Raw genomic sequence first — 21169 nt, 5'->3', positions numbered from 1 at the left:
TAGAGGGAACAGAATAGAGAGCCCAGAAATGGACCCTCAACTCTATGGTCAACTAATCTTCGACAAAGTAGGAAAGAATGTCCAATGGAAAAAAGACAGTCTCTTCAACAAATGGTGTTGGGAAAATTGGACAGCCACTTGCAGAAGAATGAAATTGGACCATTTCCTTACACCACACACAAAAATAGACTCAAAATAGTTGAAAGATCTGAATTTGAGACAGGATTCTATGAAAATCTTTGAAGAAAACACAAGCAGCAACCTCTTCTACCTCACCTGCAGCAACTTCTTCCAAGAAACATCGCCAAAGGCAAGGGAAGCAAGGACCAATATGAACTATTGCGACTTCATCAAAATAAAAAGCTTCTGCACAGCAAAGCAAATAGTCAACAAAACCAGAAGACAACCGACAGAATGGGAGAAGATATTTGCAAATGACATATCGGATAAAGGGTTAGTATCCAAAATCTATAAAGAACTTATCAAACTCAACACCCAAAGAACAAATGATCCAATCAAGAAATCGGCAGAAGACATGAACAGATTTTTTCCAGGGAAGACATCCAAATATCCAACAGACACACGAAAAAGTGCTGAACATCGCTCGGCATCAGGGAAATCCATATCCAAACCTCAATGAGATACCACCTCACACCAGTCAGAATGGCTAAAATTAACAAGTAAGGAAATGACAGATTTTGGTGGGGATGCAGAGAAAGGGGAACCCTCCTACACTGTTGGTGGGAGTGCAAGCTGGTGCAGCCACTCTGGAATCAGTATGGAGGTTCCTCAAAAAGTTGAAAATAGAGCTACAATACAACTCAGCAATTGCACTACTGGGTATTTACCCCAAAGATACAAATGTAGGGATCCGAAGGGGTATGTGCACCCCAATGTTTATAGCAGCATTGTCCACAATAGCCAAACTGTGTAAAAAGCCAAGATGTCCACTGACAGTGAATGGGTAAATAAAATGTGGTATATATATATACAATGATATATTACAGACCCATCAAAAGAAATGAAATCTTGCCATTTGAACCAACGTGGATGGAACTGGAGGGTATTATGCTGATGGAAATAAGTCAATCAGTAAAAGACATGTATCATAAGATCTCAATGATATGAGGAATTCTTAACTCAGGAAACAAACTGAGGGTTGCTGGAGTGGTGGGGCGTGGGAGGGATGGAGTGGCTGGGTGATAGATATTGGGGAGGGTATGTGCTATGGTGAGTGCTGTGAATTGTGTAAGACTATTGCATCACAGAACTGTACCTCTGAAACAAATAATACATTATATGTTAAAAAAAAAAAACAAAAAACCCCACAAGGTAACAGGAAGGGAAAAATGAAGGTGGTAAATTGGAGGGGGAGATGAAACATGAGAGACTATGGACTCTGAGAAACAAACTGAGGGTTCTAGAGGGGAGGGGGGGTAGGGGGATGGGTTAGCCTTCTGATGGGTATTAAAGAGGGCAGGTACTGAATGGATCAATGGGTGTTATATGCAAACAATGAATCATGGAACACTACATCAAAAACTAATGATGTAATGTATGGTAATTAACATAATAAAATTAAAAAAATAGATATTGAAAAAAAATAATTATATTAAAAGCAAAAAAAAAGTATAAAAAAACTATAAAAAATTGATAAAATTGACCTTAAAAGGAAGACACTATTTTCATCAAAGTCTGACATAATGAGAGTAATTAATACAAACAGTCCTATTGGGTCACCTGTATGGCTCAGTCGGTTAAGCATCTGACTTGATTTTGGCTCAGGTCATGATATCAGGACCCTGGGATCGAGTCCTGCCTTGGACTCTGCACTCAGTGTGGAGTCTGCTTGGGATTCTCTCTCTCTCCCTTTCCCTTTGCCCCTCCCCCTTCTACCCAAGCAAATTTGTCCTTATCACCGACATACTTGATACATTTGGAAAGCTCGTGTATAAGCGCGTCTTCTCCATGTGTGTGGATAACTGCAGCGTCTTACCAATTTCTATAGCTGCTGTATGGAAACGTTCTCATCCATACAAGTTACCACAACAAGCTTGCTCCCATTGCTCCTGTTCTCAGCCAAATGATCGGCGACCATAACCCATAATTGACCTGTTCACTTATTCATTAATTCTTTCATCCATCCCTGTATCTGTTATTTTAAAAACGATTTAATACAGCTATTTCTAAGAAAGAGAACTCCACAGACCTTTGGGGCTGGAAGAGTCATCTGGCATCAGATGAGCAAACCCATGGGGGAGGAACCAAGGACTTGCCCTCGGCCCTGTTGCCAGCTAGTGGGAGCCTTGCTCTTAAGCTGGATCTGCACCGTCCAACGTGGCGGCCACTGGTCATGTGGGGCACTTGCGATCTGGTCAGTCCAAATGGAGGATGTGCTGTGTGTATAAAAATACATTGGATTTCAGAGACTTCATAGAAACAAAAGACCATGAAGTATCTCACTGATGATTTTTAAAATTGATTGCATGTTGAAGTGACATTTTGGGTGAATTGGGTTAAATAAGGCATTTTATTAAAATTTCACTTGTTTTAAGCTTTGTGCAGTGGCAGTATCGTAGGCAATGAGGTTTATCTGAGGCGCAATTATTGCTAATTAAAATTTCACTTGTTTCAATCTCTTTGAAAAAAAAAATCTTAAAAAAAAAAAGTCCCAAATTTGAGGAATACATTTGAACATAGATAACAATGCATTAGCATACAGAATATATACAGAACTCCTAAAGTAAGACAGAAAATCATAACCCAATAGAAAAAATGGGAAAAAGACGTGGTATAAATAGGCATTTTATGTGAAAAAAAAAAGATCGCCCAATCAATATATAGCAGATGCTCAAGAAAATAATCAGGATAATGAAAAATCATAATGAAACACTATTTCACTCCCATTAGATTAGCACACATTTTACAAAGTAGGTATAATTTCAAGTTAGTCTTAGAAAAATAACAAATGGTCATTTGATTTTAAATTTTTTAACATGGCCTCCTACAAAACTATGAGGCTGATGAAGAGGACACACCAAATAACACATGACTCATACATTTAGAATTAGTAAGAGACAAGAATGGCATGAATTTCAAATTATTTTACGTCTGAAAATCATCACCAAGTTCCAACAGAGCTGCCATCAAAGCTCCACTTCCACAGCAAGTCTGTGGGCATGGAGAGAAGGATGGAGAATTTAAAAATCTTTGTGGACATAAGAAAGAGGAGCAGGGTATATAGATAAACTATGAGAAAAAAAAAGAAATCTCTCTAGAAGGACACAGGTCAACAATAAGCGTTGAATCACCAAATGTAGCTCTGGAACCCAGGAGTCCACAATACCAGTCACATGGCAGAAAGTAACCAGAGTTAGCCATGTTTTGGAGACAGAAGATAAGTAGAGAAGGGATAGCACCCCTTCAGATACGATAGGAAACTAAAGCAGAATGAAGTGAAATTAAGAATGCTGTAAGAATGGAAGAGAAATAAAACCCATCAATGCCTACTGTCTCCCATTGCCACCAACACCTCAATCTAAGATGATATACTTCACTTCAGTGACAGAAGAGTATGGTACTGAACTAGAAAACCATTTCATGAAATGCCTAGGAATAAGAGAGAGAAGAGAGAGAGAGAGAGGAAGCTTATTTCAAATAAAGCTATGTAGCAAGAAAACAAAAATGCAAATCAAAACATTTCAGAGAAAAATTCTTCCAGGGGAAAAAAAATTGAAACAGAAGGAATCTATAATACAACACTTGAATCTGAATTAAACAAGCACTCAAACACTCAAACAAGTACTTGGAGATATAAAAAGCCCAGCTATCATCAGAAATTAAGAAAAGAAATGCAGGAGGAGGAGGAGAAGCAGGAGGAGAAGGGGCAGGAGGGGGAGGATAGAGAGGGGTACAAGGGGGAGGGGAAGGAAGGAGAAGGTGGGGGAAGGAGAAGAAAGGCAGCAGCAAAGAGATGTGACTAAACAAAAAAAAATTGAAGAATAAATTCAATATGCCAAGGACACTATTAAAATTGAAGATATGCATCACAGAGAACTTCTGTATGGTCATTATGAGAGTATGAACTATACATATGTTTTGGACAGCAGTTTGGCATTATCTATTAAAATTAAAAATGTCATGCTTCACACTCAGCATTTGAAACTTTAGCATCAGCATTTCTAGAGCAGGGATCTGCAAACCACAGCCCACTGACCAAATCTAACCCACTGCCTGATTTTCTAAGTAAAGGTTTATTGGAACAAAACTGTGTCCATTTTTTATGTGTTGTCTTTGGCTGCTTTTGTGAAAAAGGTAAGAGTTGAGTAATTGCAAAATGTAGCCCACAATGCTGAAAATATTTACAATCTTATCCTTTGTTGTAAAAATTTGCTGATGCCTGGCCTAGAAAGACCTTTTTCTGTATTAAGAAACATGTATGAGAACGTTTATAGTGAAAAGCTGAAAACACCACCAATATTCATCACCAGTAGAACAGACAACTAAATTGGGAGAATATCCAATGGGCTACAGTAGAGCAGAGAAAAGGATGCAGATGTATGCAACAACAGGAATGAATCTCCAAATAAACTGTTGAGTAAAACAAAGGAAGTATGAACATGATTTTTCCATCTGTGTCAAGGTTAAAACATGTGAAGCTGAACTATATGCAGTCTGTGGAATCATACACATGAAATAAAATGTTAAAGTAACATATGGGACAGATCAAGTTGTTCCCATGTTTATCCTTAGGGACAGGGAGAAAACAGTCTCAGCGGCTCTCACAAGGAGTTTCACGGGTACTGGTCTAATTTTCTTTCTTTAAATGGATGGTGTATCCAAAGCTGTTTGCTTAATTGTCATTTACATTATGACTTTTTTTAATTTAAAAAAATCACTTCAGGGGTGCCTGGGTGGCTCAGTTGGTTAAGCGACTGCCTTCGGCTCAGGTCATGATCCTGGAGTCCCAGGATCGAGTCCCGCATCGGGCTCCCTGCTCAGCAGGGAGTCTGCTTCTCCCTCTGACCCTCCTCCCTCTCATGCTCTCTGTCTCTCATTCTCTCTCTCTCAAATAAATAAATAAAATCTTTAAAAAAAAAATCACTTCAGATCCCAAATCAAGTATCATTGTCTTTTTAGCAAGAGAAAATTTATCTAACACATTATATTATTTCCACAGATTATTTTTTTACTCTGTTTAACCTACTTACCATATACACTGACATGGACATTTTTTAATAGTTAACTAGTTTATTTGTTACTTATTTCTGAACGAATTAGTTGGATACAGATCTACACACACACACACACACGAGTTATATTCCATATACTTATAGAGTAATTATAAAGAAGAACACAGTGGATATTACATGACTGGGGTTAAATGCTCTTGGTTAGGTCACTGCTCTGTTCCCTGGCCAGCTAGGTGATCCCTGAATTCTTCTATCATCTCAAAGTATTACCTCTGAAATGGGAATACTAATAATCTCTGCCTTTCTTTTTAGTGTGTATAAATTTAAAAAAATGCTCTGTAGTCATTTGTATAAATAATACTGTCATTGTCACTTTGACACCCCAGCATGTGACATCTGCACGTCTTTGTTTCAGGTTGTATGGCTCACCAGGCGACATTGACTTCTGGCCCGCCCTCATGGTTGAAGACCTGATCCCTGGTACGAGAGTGGGGCCAACACTTATGTGCCTGTTTGTTACCCAGTTTCAGCGGCTAAGAGATGGAGATAGGTGAAGAATTATCTGTTATACTTATCAAAGCTAATAAAATTATTTTTTTGCCCCAAAATATAGGTATACAATAACATTATGAGTGTGAGTCCATGCTTTCTATGATTTAAAATATTTTGAATATAAGAAATAACAAATAGTATTTGGTCACAGAATTTTTCTGACTACTGATAATACCAGATAGCATTCCTTTTTGTAAATTTTTATAAATCTTTGTAGAAAAAAAAAGAAATAGACTGTCTAGGAAAGGCATAGAAGTCAGTGGTTAAAAGGATGCACTAGACTTACTACCCTGTGTTTAAATCTGGGCACACCTACTCGAAACTATTTAACCTTAAGAAGCATAACACCTGAAACCTGTTGCCTCATCTGTGAAGTCTGATTAACAGTAGTACCTAGGGCTCATAGATTGTGGCAACTGTGAATGATGTTGGCAGGCAGGAGTTGACAGCAGGCCTGCAGCTGTATCTCTTCATCCTCATGGAAGACCTGTTGACCCAATACTAGACCTCCTTGCAAAACTGTGCTAAGGTAAGCAGAAAGATAACTGGGAATTCTTCCTAAAGATCTCTTGGTTTGTCTGAAGTGTTTATTGTAAATCAACTTGACTTTATAAAATTATGACAGACAGCTGGCTGGAGATGTAAGTTCATGTAATATCTTTCTTGCAAGGCTAACCAAGTATAAAAACTAAGAAAACTGAAAAACTAAGCAGCCCCCACTGGGTTGGCATGGGACACACTATTAGCTCTCCTCTCTTACTTGAAGCAAATGTGTTCCAGGGCACTCGCTGTATCTTCTGAATCATTAGTATAGTCTTGAGTAAGAGCTAGGAGTCTTGTGAACCTGTTTGACAATTCAACCTTTTGTATTATTGCAGAGATGTGTGTATCTGTATCTACATATCTATATCTATATCTCTATATGACTTAAAACACTATCTAGAACTTTTTTTAAGATTTTTTATTTATTTGTCAGAGAGGGGAAGAGAGAGAGAGAGCACAAGCAGGGAGAGTGGCAGGCAGAGGGAGAATTAGACTCCCTGCCGAGGAGGTAGCCCGATGAGGGACTTGATCCCAGGACTCTGGGATCTGAGCTGAAGGCTGAGCCACCCAGGGGTCCCCTAGAACTTAGTTTTTAATTAGAGTTATACTAAAAATTATTCTTTACTTAAATTTTTTTTCCCAATCTCTTCTACTTATGAATTATAAAGAAAGTAGGAACAGATTTAATTCTTTTAATTGCACATTGGCAAACATTCATAGTATAATATTTCATTTTAATTTTTATAAATTAGTTTTAGCACTCTGGATTTATTGCCACACATAGTTGGGCTATGTTCAACTGATAGTAGTTAAAAAGTAAATAAATTTGGGAAAGCTTTGTTTTTTTTTATGTAAGCCGTCTTCCTCATTTGTATTAGTTTACTAGGGTTACCATAAAATCCAAAAGACTGAGTGGCTTAAATTACAAATGTATTGTCTCACAGTTCTGGAATCTAGGTGAAGGTTGGGAGTGTTGGTCCCTACAGAGACCTTTCTCCTTGTCTTGTAGATGGCCAACTTCTCCCTTTCTCTCCACATAGTCTCCCCTCTGTACCTGTCTGTGTCCATATTTCCTTTCCTTATAAGGACACTAATCATATTGGATTATGACCTTAATTCCCCCATGACACTCTAATGACTTATTTTTACTTAACTACCTCTTTAATGGACCTGTCTCCAAATAAAGTCACATTCTGAAGTACTGGGGGCTAGGATTTCAGAATAGAAATTTTGAGGGGACACAAGTCAACCCATATGCCATGTGAGTGGCAACAGTGTTTGCTTCCTATCATATGTTGTATTCTTAACATGAGAAAAGTGCTTGGCATATGGTACTGAAATACTTCCTGAAGGAATGAACAAGGGCTCACTTTAATAATGTTTTTAAACTGTATGGTTTCATTTGAAACCGAATGTGTTCATTCTAATTAACCAATAGATATAATAAACTAGTGTGTATTAATAATTACAAAGCAACATTTCCCTTTTAGGCAAACATGTCAATATTAAACTGTTCAGGTAATTTCTAAGACCAGTTTATGGAATTTTAGATTAGAAAACGTGCTTTTTAAAAATCTTTTAAAACTTTACAAAGCTTTACTTTGAATCATTTTGTAAAACTTGAAGAGAAACCGATAGTTCAAAAGCATGGGATTTAAGAACTTTATAAATATTGGAGGCAGTTCAAACATGCTTAGTTGGAGAACAAACATAATCCTTTCCATATGCTTCTCTTTTGCTGAGCTCCTCTGTGCTGTTATCTCCGCTCCGCACGCAGCTCAGTGCAGTGCTCCCCGCAAGACCCTCACTCTGTGCCTCTCCTTGCTGACCACCAGGTTCTGGTATGAGAACCCCGGGGTGTTCACTCCCGCACAGCTCACTCAGCTGAAGCAGGCGTCACTGGGCCGCGTGCTCTGTGACAATGGTGACAACATCCAGCAAGTCCAGGCCGATGTCTTCGTGAAGGCACAATACCCTCAGGATTACCTGAGCTGCAGTGAGATACCTCAGGTCGATCTGCGAGTGTGGCAAGACTGCTGTGAAGGTCAGTGAGCACACCGTTAGCCCTGTCTGAATTTGCATGTGTGCGCGCTTGTGTGATTTCTAACGTCAAAGATTAGGCTCCTTCAACAAAGGTGCACGGAGGAAAACACACGACAGCAGGTCTTCTAACCTTTAGGAATCAAACATGTTGGAGAGGACTACCGGAAGGCGTTCCACCTCCCCTCCTCCATTTGGATCCAATCTCCTCAGAGTGGGGAGGGGCTTGTCAGGGAGGGAGGGGCCCAGCAGAGCAGGGAGGGGTTGTCAGAGGCAGGGAGCGGCGTGGGAGAGCGGAGAGGGCCCAGCAGAATGGGGTGGAACTTGGTGATCAATCTGGTCTCTAGTTCTGCTTGCCCTTCAGATGACTATGCCAAACATCAAACTCCAGTCATTTGGTACTGGATATATCTGCTTCCTGGGGGTCAGCTGACCACAAAGAGGAGAAAAAAATCATAGTAGCTCAGCTAATTTAGACTATTTAGTCTCCATACAATATTGCACCCATGTTCATGGAAATTTGGGGATGTCCTGATAGAGAACTTTCTCTAGTGATATAATTTGCCACATCTACCATATCACCTTTTATAAGCCAAACTCTATCTAAGGTGCTTTGTATGCATCTATTTTGTCACCACAATACCTCTTAAGAAATGTGGCTCTAACTCTCCTTTAATAAATGAGAATATGGCTCAAGAGTGTCAGATAACTTGGAGTAAGTGGTAACTTAGGGCTAGGGAGAGGATGCATGTCAGCTGACACCTAGAAATGAACTAAGAACTTGATGGTTCTGAGCTGAACATGCTGTGGTCCCACATGTGAGCACATACCTCTCACATGATACCACCCTTTTGTCTCTTCTGCCTCTACCAACACACAGGCCACAGTGGCCTTGTGCCCGCCATGTATAGAGGCTATGGACCTGGGGGAGCGCTGATGTTCTCTAAGAAGACAAAGGCAGCTGCCATCATAGAAGTAGTACTTGGCATTCACAGGAGAGATGTTATTAGCCCCAAACATTCCTGAGTGGGAAAAGCAAGTACTAGAAATAGGAGAGAGTGTTGAACCAAAAACACAGTGACATCTGAGTTGCAGTTTCCTTTTTCTCTATGGTGGATTTTATGGGGCAGAAAAGAAAGTCATTTAGTACAGTGAGAAGGAGGTGTACTTTCCCTCACCTCAAATTCTTGGTGATTATGGCCAGGAATAATGAAATATTTTCAGCTCTCCAAAACATGGGATGCAGGGATGCAATGTGAAAAACAAGATGTATGGCAAGTAGTAACAGTCCTCTTGCTTTTTCTGCCGTCTTCAGACTGGGCACTGAGCCCACCGAGTAGAGGAAAAAATAGATGGGATGGCAGGGTGTGGGCCATAATGATGAAAATAGCTGTGCTGTGGATGGAAGTGATGATTCAAGTCCAGGAAGCAAAAGCTGTGGTCCCATTTTGCCCACATATGCCTGTTCTAGATGCTCACACCACCAGCCCTGTGATAGGTGATTCATACATAATGCCTGCCTATCTCATAGTCTTTATGAGTCTTTCAAGGTGGGTATCATTGTCCCCACTTCACATTTGAAGAAAATGAGGTTCCTGGATGCTAAATGCATATTCTGAGGTCCCCCAGCTGGGATTTAAACCTATATATAGCCAACCTGAAAGCCTCAGCTCTTTTCTCTGTGTGCACGGTCTCCTTTGAATACCCATAGGACACGTGCATGGCACAGACAGTGAGCAGGTACCAAATGAAGGCACCCTGCCTCTGCCACCCTCCTTCTCCTTCAGTCCTGTGGCTCCAATGTACTATCAGACATCTCAAGACCCAAAGGAGAGATCCTCTCATTACTTAAATTGTAATGCATTTGTTATTGGTGATATTTGTTATGGAAAATGCATTGCAAAGATTTAACAGGCAAGGGGAGGAGGGAATCTTGAATATGTGAAGCATTCTTATGATTAAGATCCTAATTTGTGGTCTTGAGCCCTAGTAAGAATGCTCTTTCTTTAATAGAAACTACAACAAAAATCCTCTCCTAAAGGCACAAATACATTGAAATTAATCTTTCCAAAACTGTAATATTGTAAATGCAATTGAGTTTTGGATAACTGTACTTTATTATTCTTGGTAGGTAGAAGGCATAAGACCTAAAAGATGGACATGGGCCTTGTATGTCACTTAGAGAGCTGTGTTGCTGTGTGTTTGTGTAGACAGTGAAGTGGTGGAGTATCTTAGGGTGTTAAGGAGTTGGACTTTCTTTTCATTTTGCATGTCATTCGTCACATTATATCATCCATTTATCTTTGCTTCTTACCACTGTATAAATATAACCAAGTCATTCCATTTATATATATTATTAGGTCAGAATATGTCTAGATGGTAACTTTTCTTATCAACTCAGTCTCAAACTTAGTGAGTAATTTCAATTCACAGATTTATACTTTTCTTCAACAAAGGGGGATGTGAATCTCATATTCTTTAATAATTATATATTCCTTAACTATTGTATAATATATATATTTTTTTCCTTTTGAAATATCTTTGGCTATTAGGCCTGCACAGTTTACCCTCCAAATCTCTTTTCTTGTCCTTCTTATTTCAACCTCTTATATTTTTGCTAAATGTTCTAATATATTTTTTGCTCATGACCACTAATATCAGATTCACTAATTTCAGTCTCAGTAGGAACCATCCTCCTTTTAAATTCCTCTATTTAAATTCCTCTATTTAATTTCTTAGTTCCAACATCATCTAATTAAGCTTTAGGAAGTTTTTCTCTGCAGCATTTGCCATACCTTAAATTCCTGTGTTATAATTCTCTGCCTCTTCCATTCCCTGGGGCATGCTCTGACGATGGCATTCCCTACTCTTTCCTTGGCTGTCAGGCTCCTGGAATGGACAGTTACTTTTCCTCTCTTGGATCGCGGGGATTCAGGTCAGGTTGTTGACGTTAACCTCCATGGCAAAAAAACTTGCAGAAGGTGATACCAGCCACTCCCAGGCTGAGGGCAGGAAGACAGCCCATCTACCCAGGTCATTCTCCACCTTCTGAGAGGTAGAGACCCCCAGCAGGTCCTGAAGGCAGAAGCTATCAGGGAAGCCACAGAAATCTGGACGTCAAGTCCTTCCAGAGCTGAGCTGCCCCCAGTCCTCTTCCCTGGCTGGGTGGTTCCCAAGGTGTTGGGGTCCCTCAGGAGCACTCGGCCTGACTCTTTCCCAGGGCCTCAGCACAGCCCTCTCCTGGTCCCCTGAGCGTGCACCTGTCTGCGGGGTCCAAGGCAACACAGCTTGCCCTGGGGAGTCCTGGCCTCGGGACTGGGAGCCTAGGGGAAGACCTATCTTCCACACTGGGGAATACCTGTAGTTCCTGTGACCCTGTGATGAAGCATCTACCACTGGGCCAGGCAGGTACCTTTCTTCTTGCCTTTTGTTGAGCTGCATCCTGATCAAGGTTTATGATCTCCGGGGAAAACATGGGTACCTGAGGTTTCCTTTGTGTCAGCGTTAACCAGCAGATGTGGTTGCTGAAGGTCATGGAGGTTCCTGTTTAATCATTTTATGCTCTCTCTTGTGTGGACTAAAAATATACTGAAGCAAGCTGTGGGAAAACTAGTTTTGATCTGAAGCTAAGGTAGGACCTGGAATTCAGTTATAAAACATGGGTTTCTTTGAAGATTAAAAGCATTCTGATATAGAACCTTAGGAGTTCCCATAAGGAAAAAGCAAAACACATTTTAACTGTTTACTAGGTCATTCATGCTCCCTCCTGTCCTCTTGTCTGGGAATGCATAAATCCCATGGGCTCTAAGCCCATGAAGCCCATGGTTTTTTTTGTTTTTTATTTTTGTTTTTGTTTTTGTTTTTAGAGAGAGAGAGCATGAAAATGAGGGTGGGGAGAGGGGAGAGGGAGAGGGAGAGAATCTCAAGGCTCAGGTCATGATCTCAGGGTCATGGGACCCAGCCCTCCCTGGGGCTCCATGCTCTGTGGGGAGTCTGCTTGAGATTTTCTCCCTCCTCTCCCTCTGCACCTCCCCCTGCTTGCACTCTCTCTCTCTCTCAAATAAATAAATATTTTTTAAAAATAAAAAATAAAGAAAAACAAAAATCACACAGCGACCCTCCAAAAACTTAGGAAAACTTGCCTAAGCATCTTGTTTGTTCCATTTTGTCATTACGTACTTCATGGGTTTATTTCTCTGCCCAGCTTCTGTATTTGACATGTAGGTTTAAACTGTCTGCTGTGTTGACTCTGATTCTGTCAATATGAGCAAACTGCAGCTAAATATGTGTGAACTGATTTATCTGAAAGAACCTATCGACAATTAGACATCCTCCACCAGGATTACCTCCTTCAGGGACCAGTTCTAGATATTCCTGGCTTGATTTCTCTGTTGTACCACCGAGCAGTACACTGGAAGTCACGAGGGGAACCATCATTTGCACAGGCACTACCAGTAGTACCAGAGAGTGTGGAGAAATGGCAGAGGCGAAGGGGGAGCTACATGCTGGTTCTGGATGCGAGCTTGCATGGAGCAGATGTACACCTTTGGTACAAGTGATATGGCAGAAAACTAGGGTACTTATGAGTTAGTCTTTAAATACAGCACTCTGAAATGATTAATATCAGTAGGGATTAAAGAAACAATATTCTAATTCAAATCATGGAAGATTCTAGCCAAAGATTATTTACCTACTGTTCATGAGGTTTCTGTTTTTCTGAGTACATAAGAAAATGCTATTCTGTCCATAATGCGTCTGTCTATATTATGTTAAAACAACTTAAAGGTTGATTCAAAGTATATGTAAGCATTAGGTCAGTTTGTGGAGGTAGTTACCAGATGAATACATTGCTTGATTTGGTGTTATTCTTATTTCAACCAGCATAAAAGTGGTAATTCAGTGCCATAAGTATGTACTAGAAAACAGTAAGTTCTTACCAAAAATATGGAGAAAAGCATGAAGAACAAAAAGAGGTTCAGAACAGACCTGAAGTATTCAAGTATTCAAAGTATTGATTGATTTGATTTGGTTTTAAGGAAAAGGGAACATGGAGACCTCACAAGTGTTGTAATTAACAAAAGATCACAGTGATCAAAAGAGCAAATGACAGAATGAATGAATTTAATAAGTAGGAATCTTTTTTACCAGCATATAAGGTAATGCAACATTTCTCAGATTTTTAGATTTAATATGTTATATCATTTAACATAATTTATAAAGCAGAAAGCATTTCACATTACATTTCTGGGTTCTTTTTCTCCCTTAGCTATCTTAGTTATAGGTCTTCAGAGTGAGAGATAACGTGAGAGATCATTTCATTTGGGAAAAACAAAAACAAAAACAAAAAACAAAAAAAAAAACCACTTCATTTTAAGATTAGGAAGCGAAAATTGAAAAGGTCTAAGTAACTTACCCTCACTATTTATTAGCAGGGCTAGGGATAGAATGCAGACATCTCAATTCCAAGTCCAGGTTTTATTTCTGTTCTTCCTTATCTTACCTTGTCATAGCTAGTTTTCTTTTCTCTGTACTTTTCATAATTTCCTCCAAGTCCCTTTTACCTGAGATAAATATGGGAACTCTTCTTTAGCTGGATGACCTTCCTTTTTAGAATCCTATGCTAACAAATTGTAAATGCAACACTCTTGACATTTTACCATCAATTTAAACTAATTTTTAGTATCATTTAATCAATAGATCAAGAGTCTTTGCATAATATTATAGACATCACAGATGCAACTAACAATATTCACAAGTTGTATTACCAATCTACTTATTTCAACAAGCTCTATAATTGGCACATTTGTTTGTCCCATAGATCAAATAAATCAAACTCTACTGATAAAATTGATTTTACATAGAGCATAAAACATTTCCTTGAGTGTCAAACAGAAAATGATTTACTCTCCACTCATTTTAAGAATGAAAAATATACCTAATACAGGTGATGTATTAAGACACCATGCCACTTGATTAAATAAAACTTTCAAATAAAACAATTTCACAAAGAACCAACAGATGTATATTTTCTACTGGGGTTTATGGAACCATCTGGTCTTGCAATTTCCAGCTGCATTTACATGAAGTTCTGTCTTTAAAACATCAAGTAATTTTAAATAAAGTATATTTTATATACAAATGTAAATATATTTATGTTTACTCTTGACTTTAGTTCAAATAAATTGTGCTTATGTCTGTAAACTAATGAAAGTTTAATTTCTCCCATCAGAGACTGATTTTATTACCATAATATTTCATGATGTTATGGCTGTTTCATGCTTAACTTATAAAATGCCTTCAAAGTATTACTAAAGAAGTAAGATTTCAGCAACTCCTATAAAGCTTTAATGAACCAATTAATTTGCAACAGTGTTCTCAGGTTTGTCTTTGAAAATTGTTGCTATTTTTAATAGAGCGCCATAGGACATCTCCCACTCTCCTTGGTTCTGCAAGTGCATAATATCTTATATGAATAGCTTGTTGAAATCAAGTGAGAACAAACCTCATAAGTAGGATAAAGGGCACTAAATATCCCTGAAATGATACAAAATATGATGTGTTTAAATGGTGATACAGTTAATGAATCAGACTCTACTGATAATATTGACTTTACATATAGCATAAAATATTAGCTATTAAATGACATCTCGTAAGTTCTGAGGTATTGAGTTATCTTCCAAATACAGCATTTTTGTTTTTATTTACAATCTGTGACATCCCAGTAGGAAAAAACCTTCTGGTATCAGAGGTAGGTTGTTGGGGTGCCTGAGTCACACTCTTGATTTCCGCTCAGGTCATGATCTCAAAGTCATGAGATGGAGCCCTGTGTCCAGCTCCATGCTGGGCCTGGAGTCTGTGTAAGATTCTCTCCCTCTCCCTCGGCCCCTCCCTACCCCCTGCAACTCATGCTCTTTCTCTTTCTCTCTAAAAAATAATGAATAAATAAATAATTAAAAAATAATAAAAAAATAAAAAATGAAGTAGGTTGCTAATAAGCATGGTTTCTTTAAGTTGTTTAAGTTTTCATTAAGTTGTTTGTCTTTTAAGACCAAAAATTGATTTTTGATTCCTTTTAGTGTTACTATAAAATTTTTAAATTCTCATTATATTTAGAATTATTAGTGTTTAAGTATTGACATTGATAATTAGTGAAATTTCTTTTCAAATATGCTCCCATGAAATATACAGGTACTTAGCAGTAAAGACAGGATATATGCCCTGCAGATCACTAGGGGAATAAAATCAACAATGTAGAAACTAACCAATGAGGCATAAGCGAAAATTAAAGAAAGCTGGTAAGACTCAGATGTAGTTGAAGTTTCAGTGTATTAAGAGAATTATTAAAGGTAGAAAATTCTTAGATGTATACAAAAACAGTTTCAACTCTACATCATTACAAGAGATACACATAAGCAAAATATTTAGAATGATCAAATATAAAACAATAGGTAAAAGTAAGTCAGGCACACAGAGATAGAAACATGAGTGGCAAAAACAATATTTTAAAAAGTTGAATTTAAGAAAGAAAAGCACTAATGGATATAAGGTCTACTTTCATTTCACAATCTGTAATATAGTTAGAAACTCATGTGAAATAACTTAGCATCTATTTAGCACACTTTAATGGAAGTGTATTTGAATATTATCAGTGAGATCCCTTTATAAGTGATGTATCCAACTTTGTACCCTATGAACTAAAATTAATTTTATTTTCAAATATCCATGGAAAATTCTGAAAAGTTGATATGTCATATCACCAGAAAAACTGAAATTCTAACAAGGAGAATTGACATGCAGTATTCTCAGTCTAAAATTAAATGATTAGATTTAAAATAAAATTGTTACTTAGACTTTTTTAAAAGATTTTATTTGAGGGAGAAAGCACATGAGCTTCGGGAGGGGCGGAGGGAGTGAGAGAAGCAGACTCCCTGATGAGCAGGAAGGCTGATGCAGGGCTCGATCCCAGGACCCTGAGATCATACCTGAGCCCAAGGCAGTCGCTTAACCAACTGAGCCACCCAGGGTCCCCTGCATAGACATTTTTAAATCATTTGAACGAATATTTTGTCAGGGAGGTAATGAAAATTAAGTGGAATATTTTATTAAATATTAATATTTATATTAGAGTATTTTAATATATATTTAATTTCATATATTTTAACAATAAATTAATATCTGAGGTAATATTTTTAATAATTATAATTTTAGTTTGCTAGGGCTGCCATGACAAAATATTCCAGGCTGCATTGCTTGAACAATAGACGTTTCTTGTCCCACCATTCTGGAGGACAGAGGACTGTAGGTATTTATTGCAGGGCTGGTTCCCCTTGAGGGCTATGAAGGAGAATCTGTTCCCTGCCTCTCCCCAAGCTTCTGGCGGTTGCTGGCATCATTGGCTTTCCTTGGCTTCTCCTGTATTACCCGTTTCTACCTTCATCTTCCCATGGTTTTCCAGCTGTGTGTGTGTTATCTGTGTCCAAGCTTCCCTTTTTATAAGGACACCAGTCACATTGGATTAGAGCCCACCCTCCCCCAGTGTGAACTCCTCTCAACTAATTACATCTGCAATGACCGTGTTTCCAAATAAGGTTACATTCTGAGGTACTGGAGGTTAGGACTTCAACATATGAATTAAGGGGAGGAGCACAATTCAATTCATAAAAGTGCATTAGTGTTGTTTTAAGCCACCGTGTTTGTGGTAACTTGTTACACTGCAATAGATAATGCAATTGTAAAGTAGAAAGAAAATGGAATGCTGGTAAGATTATGAAGAAATATGAGTGGTTTCCTGCTGTCACCCCACAGTTCAGTATTGCTCACTAATTCAGATGAAACACCATCTAAAGATAAGGAATGTAAATATACTTGGTTCCTCCATAGGAACTAGGAACTAGGAATTATATTTGATTGTTATATAAATACAACATAAAACCACAGCATTGAATAAAGTTGTTCTCAGAGTCTCCCCAAAATTTTCATTTTTATGTTTCTTTAAATTGTTATTTGTACTTTTTTCCCTTTTCTCTTCTTGCCAGCAAATGAGTAGTGTTAAAATGTTAAGAAACAAGTGTTGATGATAACTTAAAAAAGTGTTACATATTTTTGTCAATTTTTAAGCCTATCATCATTGATATATTTTTAGTATGTGGGATGCAGCATTGGGACCCCGATATTCCACAGTTGCAGAATTTTGATCAGTTCATGGAAACATGCATGATTGCCTGAGCTACCGTAGCTTCAACTCCCCAACTTGAACTTGTTTAGTCATCAAGGAATGTCAGTCCACTCCAACAAATCATAATGTCCAGGCCTATGCCTAAAGCAGCTTGTTGTCTTCAGAATCTTCTGATTTAGTTAAATTAATCATTAATGTCCGGGACTCTGTGTCCTGACATGTCTCCTTACCATGTGTCCATCTCTGGGCCAGACCAGATGGGGTCTGAGTTTGGATATGATTCATAGGGATTGCAATCTACATACCTTTCCTTTTTTCAGTACTCACTGCCAAGCAGGCTGACATCACGTTTCTACTAGTTTAATTTGACAATACCTTTAAATAGCAAATTGTTACTTTTATGCAAGTTCTGCAAATTGTTCTGTGCTGTTTTTCACTATAAAGAAATGTAAATGTAAAAAAAAAAAATCCTGAAGTGTTTATACCAATTATTTTCAGGGAAATTGTTTTTTAAACTCATTTGGAATTGCCTTGAAAAACTGTCTACAAACACATTACCTTAAGTTTTAATTCATTCAACAACATTTTTTGAATGTTAGTTCTATGCTTATGAACAAAAACATTTATAACTTTGACATTATGCAAAAGTTGCTTATGAACTAAATAAGTCAGTCATCTTATTCTCTAAAGTTTCTTCCAAAAATAAGAGCCACATTTGAGCTTAATCTGTGTATGACATTCTTTCAGAGTGCTTTACTTTCCTTAACTCATTTAATGCTCTAACCAACTCCATGAGATAAATTGTGTTATCATCCTCACGTATAGATGAGAGAATGGAGTCAACAAGTTTAAATAGCTTATCCAAAGTAATATATTTCAAATGTGGAAGACACGGTATAAACCCAAATAGCTTGAATCTTTCAATCAAACTCTTAAACACAGAAAATAACAAAGAACTGGATATTTTAAAATAATGATTTGGCCACTTTGATTTCATTCATTCATTCATTAGAATATTTATTAAGTGTGGATCATGTTCAGGTGATATACTATGTGGTGAGGATAAACTGGTAGGTAGGATGGAGCCCTCCCCTCTGCTCTCTCCTTAGCCAATGGAGAATGTACAGAGTGCTAAGAGAATGTAATGAATTTCCATCTGACCTGGTCCTAGCAGTTTAAGAAAGGCTTCTTAGAGATGGTGACATAACACCTGTGGTGTTTGTTACTCAGGTGAGAGAGACCAAATAAAGTTGGAGCTGGATGATTAGCCATGAATTGTGCATTAGAGAGAAATGAGGCTGGAGACAGAAGAATGTGTGCATAAGGAAGGATTTTGTTTGACACAGTAAAGATCTAGGGCTTCATTCATAGTGCAAAGGCTGAGGGATTGGTTGGGGGGTCAACTAAAGCTGCACTGAATGGGAAGTTACATGTACTCATGCACACACATGTTGCATTATGCTTCTTGAAAATGAGCCATATTGCTTTATCTTCATCTGCACCTCCTCCTAATGGTGTCTTGAAATATATCTTCTGTATTTATTTCATGCCTCCCCTAAGTCATATGTAGACCAGAAATTTGACAATATTTTTGAGCCAATATGAATTCAAGTCATCTCCTTTTATATTCCACTCTAGATCTATTCATCCATCCAACCATCCATCCATCCATCCACTCATCCATTCATTCAGTTAACAAATAATGATACCATTATTCCGAAGTTGCACAAACCACATATTCAAGAGTTTTAATCTTGTTATTTCTATTTTTCTCATTCCTTGCTGTAGTGTAGCAGTAAAGAGGTTGGACTTTTGAAACAAAATGTCTGGATTCAAATCCTGGCTCTTCCATAAAAAGCTGTAGTACCTTGGAGAAGGTAATGTAACATCTCTGTCTTAGTTTCCTCAATTTAACACTAGGGATAATAATACCCATCACATGTTACTATAAAGTTTCAAATTAATAATTGATGTTAGGCCTAAGAACAGAGTTTGACCAAGTGTATATACATATTTATATAAGATATATATGCATAGGTATAAAACTGAAGTATCTACCAAATTAACATACTGTTTTAATTCAAATGTTGTTTGCATAAGAGCCAAACATTCAGCAATCAAGGATGCTTTGCCTCTGCAGCAATAACTGGGGATAAATACCAAGGTGAATTAAAAAAAAAAAAAGAAGTCAGGAATAAAACAACTGTCACATTAAAAGAAAGAACTGCCTGGTCATTGCAACCCTAGTGGGTTGCTCACCCCACTCTCAATGCTCATTCTTTGGTGGAAAAAGGGTACAGGAGAATGCTTCTCTGTGTTTCTGTTCTCATATGTGTATCACTATATACCTGTTACATTACAAACACAACTAATTCTTTCCTTTTTGGATTTATGTATATGACCTTGCATATTCTACTGGTGCTTTAAAATAAATTCTAAAGTTCTATCTTCCTAAAAAATAAATGAAAGATGATAGATAATGTGAGTTGACCTGCAGCCCATTTCTGTACTTTTTTTTTAAATTTAATTTTATTATGTTATGTTAATCACCATACATTAAATCATTATTTTTTGATGTACTGTTCCATGATTCATTGTTTGTGTATAACACCCAGTGCTCCATTCTGTACGTGCCCTCTTTAATACCCAACACCAAGCTAACCCATCCCCCAAACCCCCTCCCCTCTAGAACCCTCAGTTTGTTTCTCAGAGTCCATAGTCTCTCATGGTTCGTCTCCCCCTCTGATGTCCCCCCTTTCATTTTACCCTTCCTACTCTCTTCTTCTTTTTTTTTTTTAACATATAATGTATTATTTGTTTCAGAGGTACAGGTTTGCAAATGAAAAGTCTCACACAATTCAAGCGCTCGCCATAGCACATACCCTCCCCCATGTCTATCACCCAGCCACCCATCCCTCCCCACCCTCCCACCACTCCAGCTACGCTCAGTTTGTTTCCTCAGATTAAGAATTCCTCAAATCAGTGAGATCATATGATACATGTCTTTCTCTGATTGACTTATTTTGCTCAGCATAACACCCTCCAGTTCCATCCACATTGGTTCAAATGGCAAGATTTCATTCCTTTTGATCGCTGCAATATTCCATTGTATATATATATATACAACTTCTTCTTTATCCATTCATCTGTCGATGGACATCTTGCTCTTTCCATACTTTGCCTATTGTGGACATTGCTGCTATAAACATCGGGGTGCACGTACACCTTTGGATCCCTATTTTGTATCTTTGGGGTAAATACCCAGTAGTGCAATTGCTGAGTCATATGGTAGCTCTATTTTCAATTTTTTGAGGAACCTCCATATTGATTCCAGAGTGGCTGTACCAGCTTGCATTCTCACCAACAGTGTAGGAAGATTCCCCTTTCTCCACATCCCCGCCAACATCTGTTGTTTCCTGACTTGTTAATTTTAGCCATTCTGACTGCTGTGAGGTGGTATCTCATTGAGGTTTTGATTTGGATTTCCCTGATGCTGAGCGATGTTGAACACTTTTTCATGTGGCTGTTGGCCATTTGGATGTCTTCTTTGGAAAAATATCTGTTCATGTCTTCTGCCCATTTCTTGATTGGATCATTTGTTCTTTGGGTGTTGAGTTTGATAAGTTCTTTTTTTTTTTTTTTTTTAAAGATTTTTTATTTATTTATC

The 21169-nt window shown here is 38.0% G+C and overlaps 1 protein-coding gene and 1 pseudogene across 1 annotated transcript in view; both read left to right on the top strand.

The window, feature by feature from the left end:
* PXDNL (peroxidasin like) overlaps positions 1-21169 on the top strand; it is a 422439-nt gene that overhangs the window by 392147 nt on the left and 9123 nt on the right. Inside the window, exons 15-16 of the mRNA XM_081817119.1 lie at positions 5608-5742; positions 8123-8331. Of these exons, the coding sequence (XP_081673245.1) occupies positions 5608-5742; positions 8123-8331 (344 nt within the window). The remainder of the gene's footprint in view (positions 1-5607; positions 5743-8122; positions 8332-21169) is intronic.
* Positions 2554-2679, top strand: LOC115942152 (U4 spliceosomal RNA; annotated as a pseudogene).

Source organism: Leptonychotes weddellii, chromosome 4 (assembly GCF_054177405.1).
Source record: "Leptonychotes weddellii isolate Sample4059 chromosome 4, ASM5417740v2, whole genome shotgun sequence".
NCBI lineage: Eukaryota > Metazoa > Chordata > Mammalia > Carnivora > Phocidae > Leptonychotes > Leptonychotes weddellii.
This window is presented reverse-complemented; position numbering and strand designations above follow the sequence as displayed.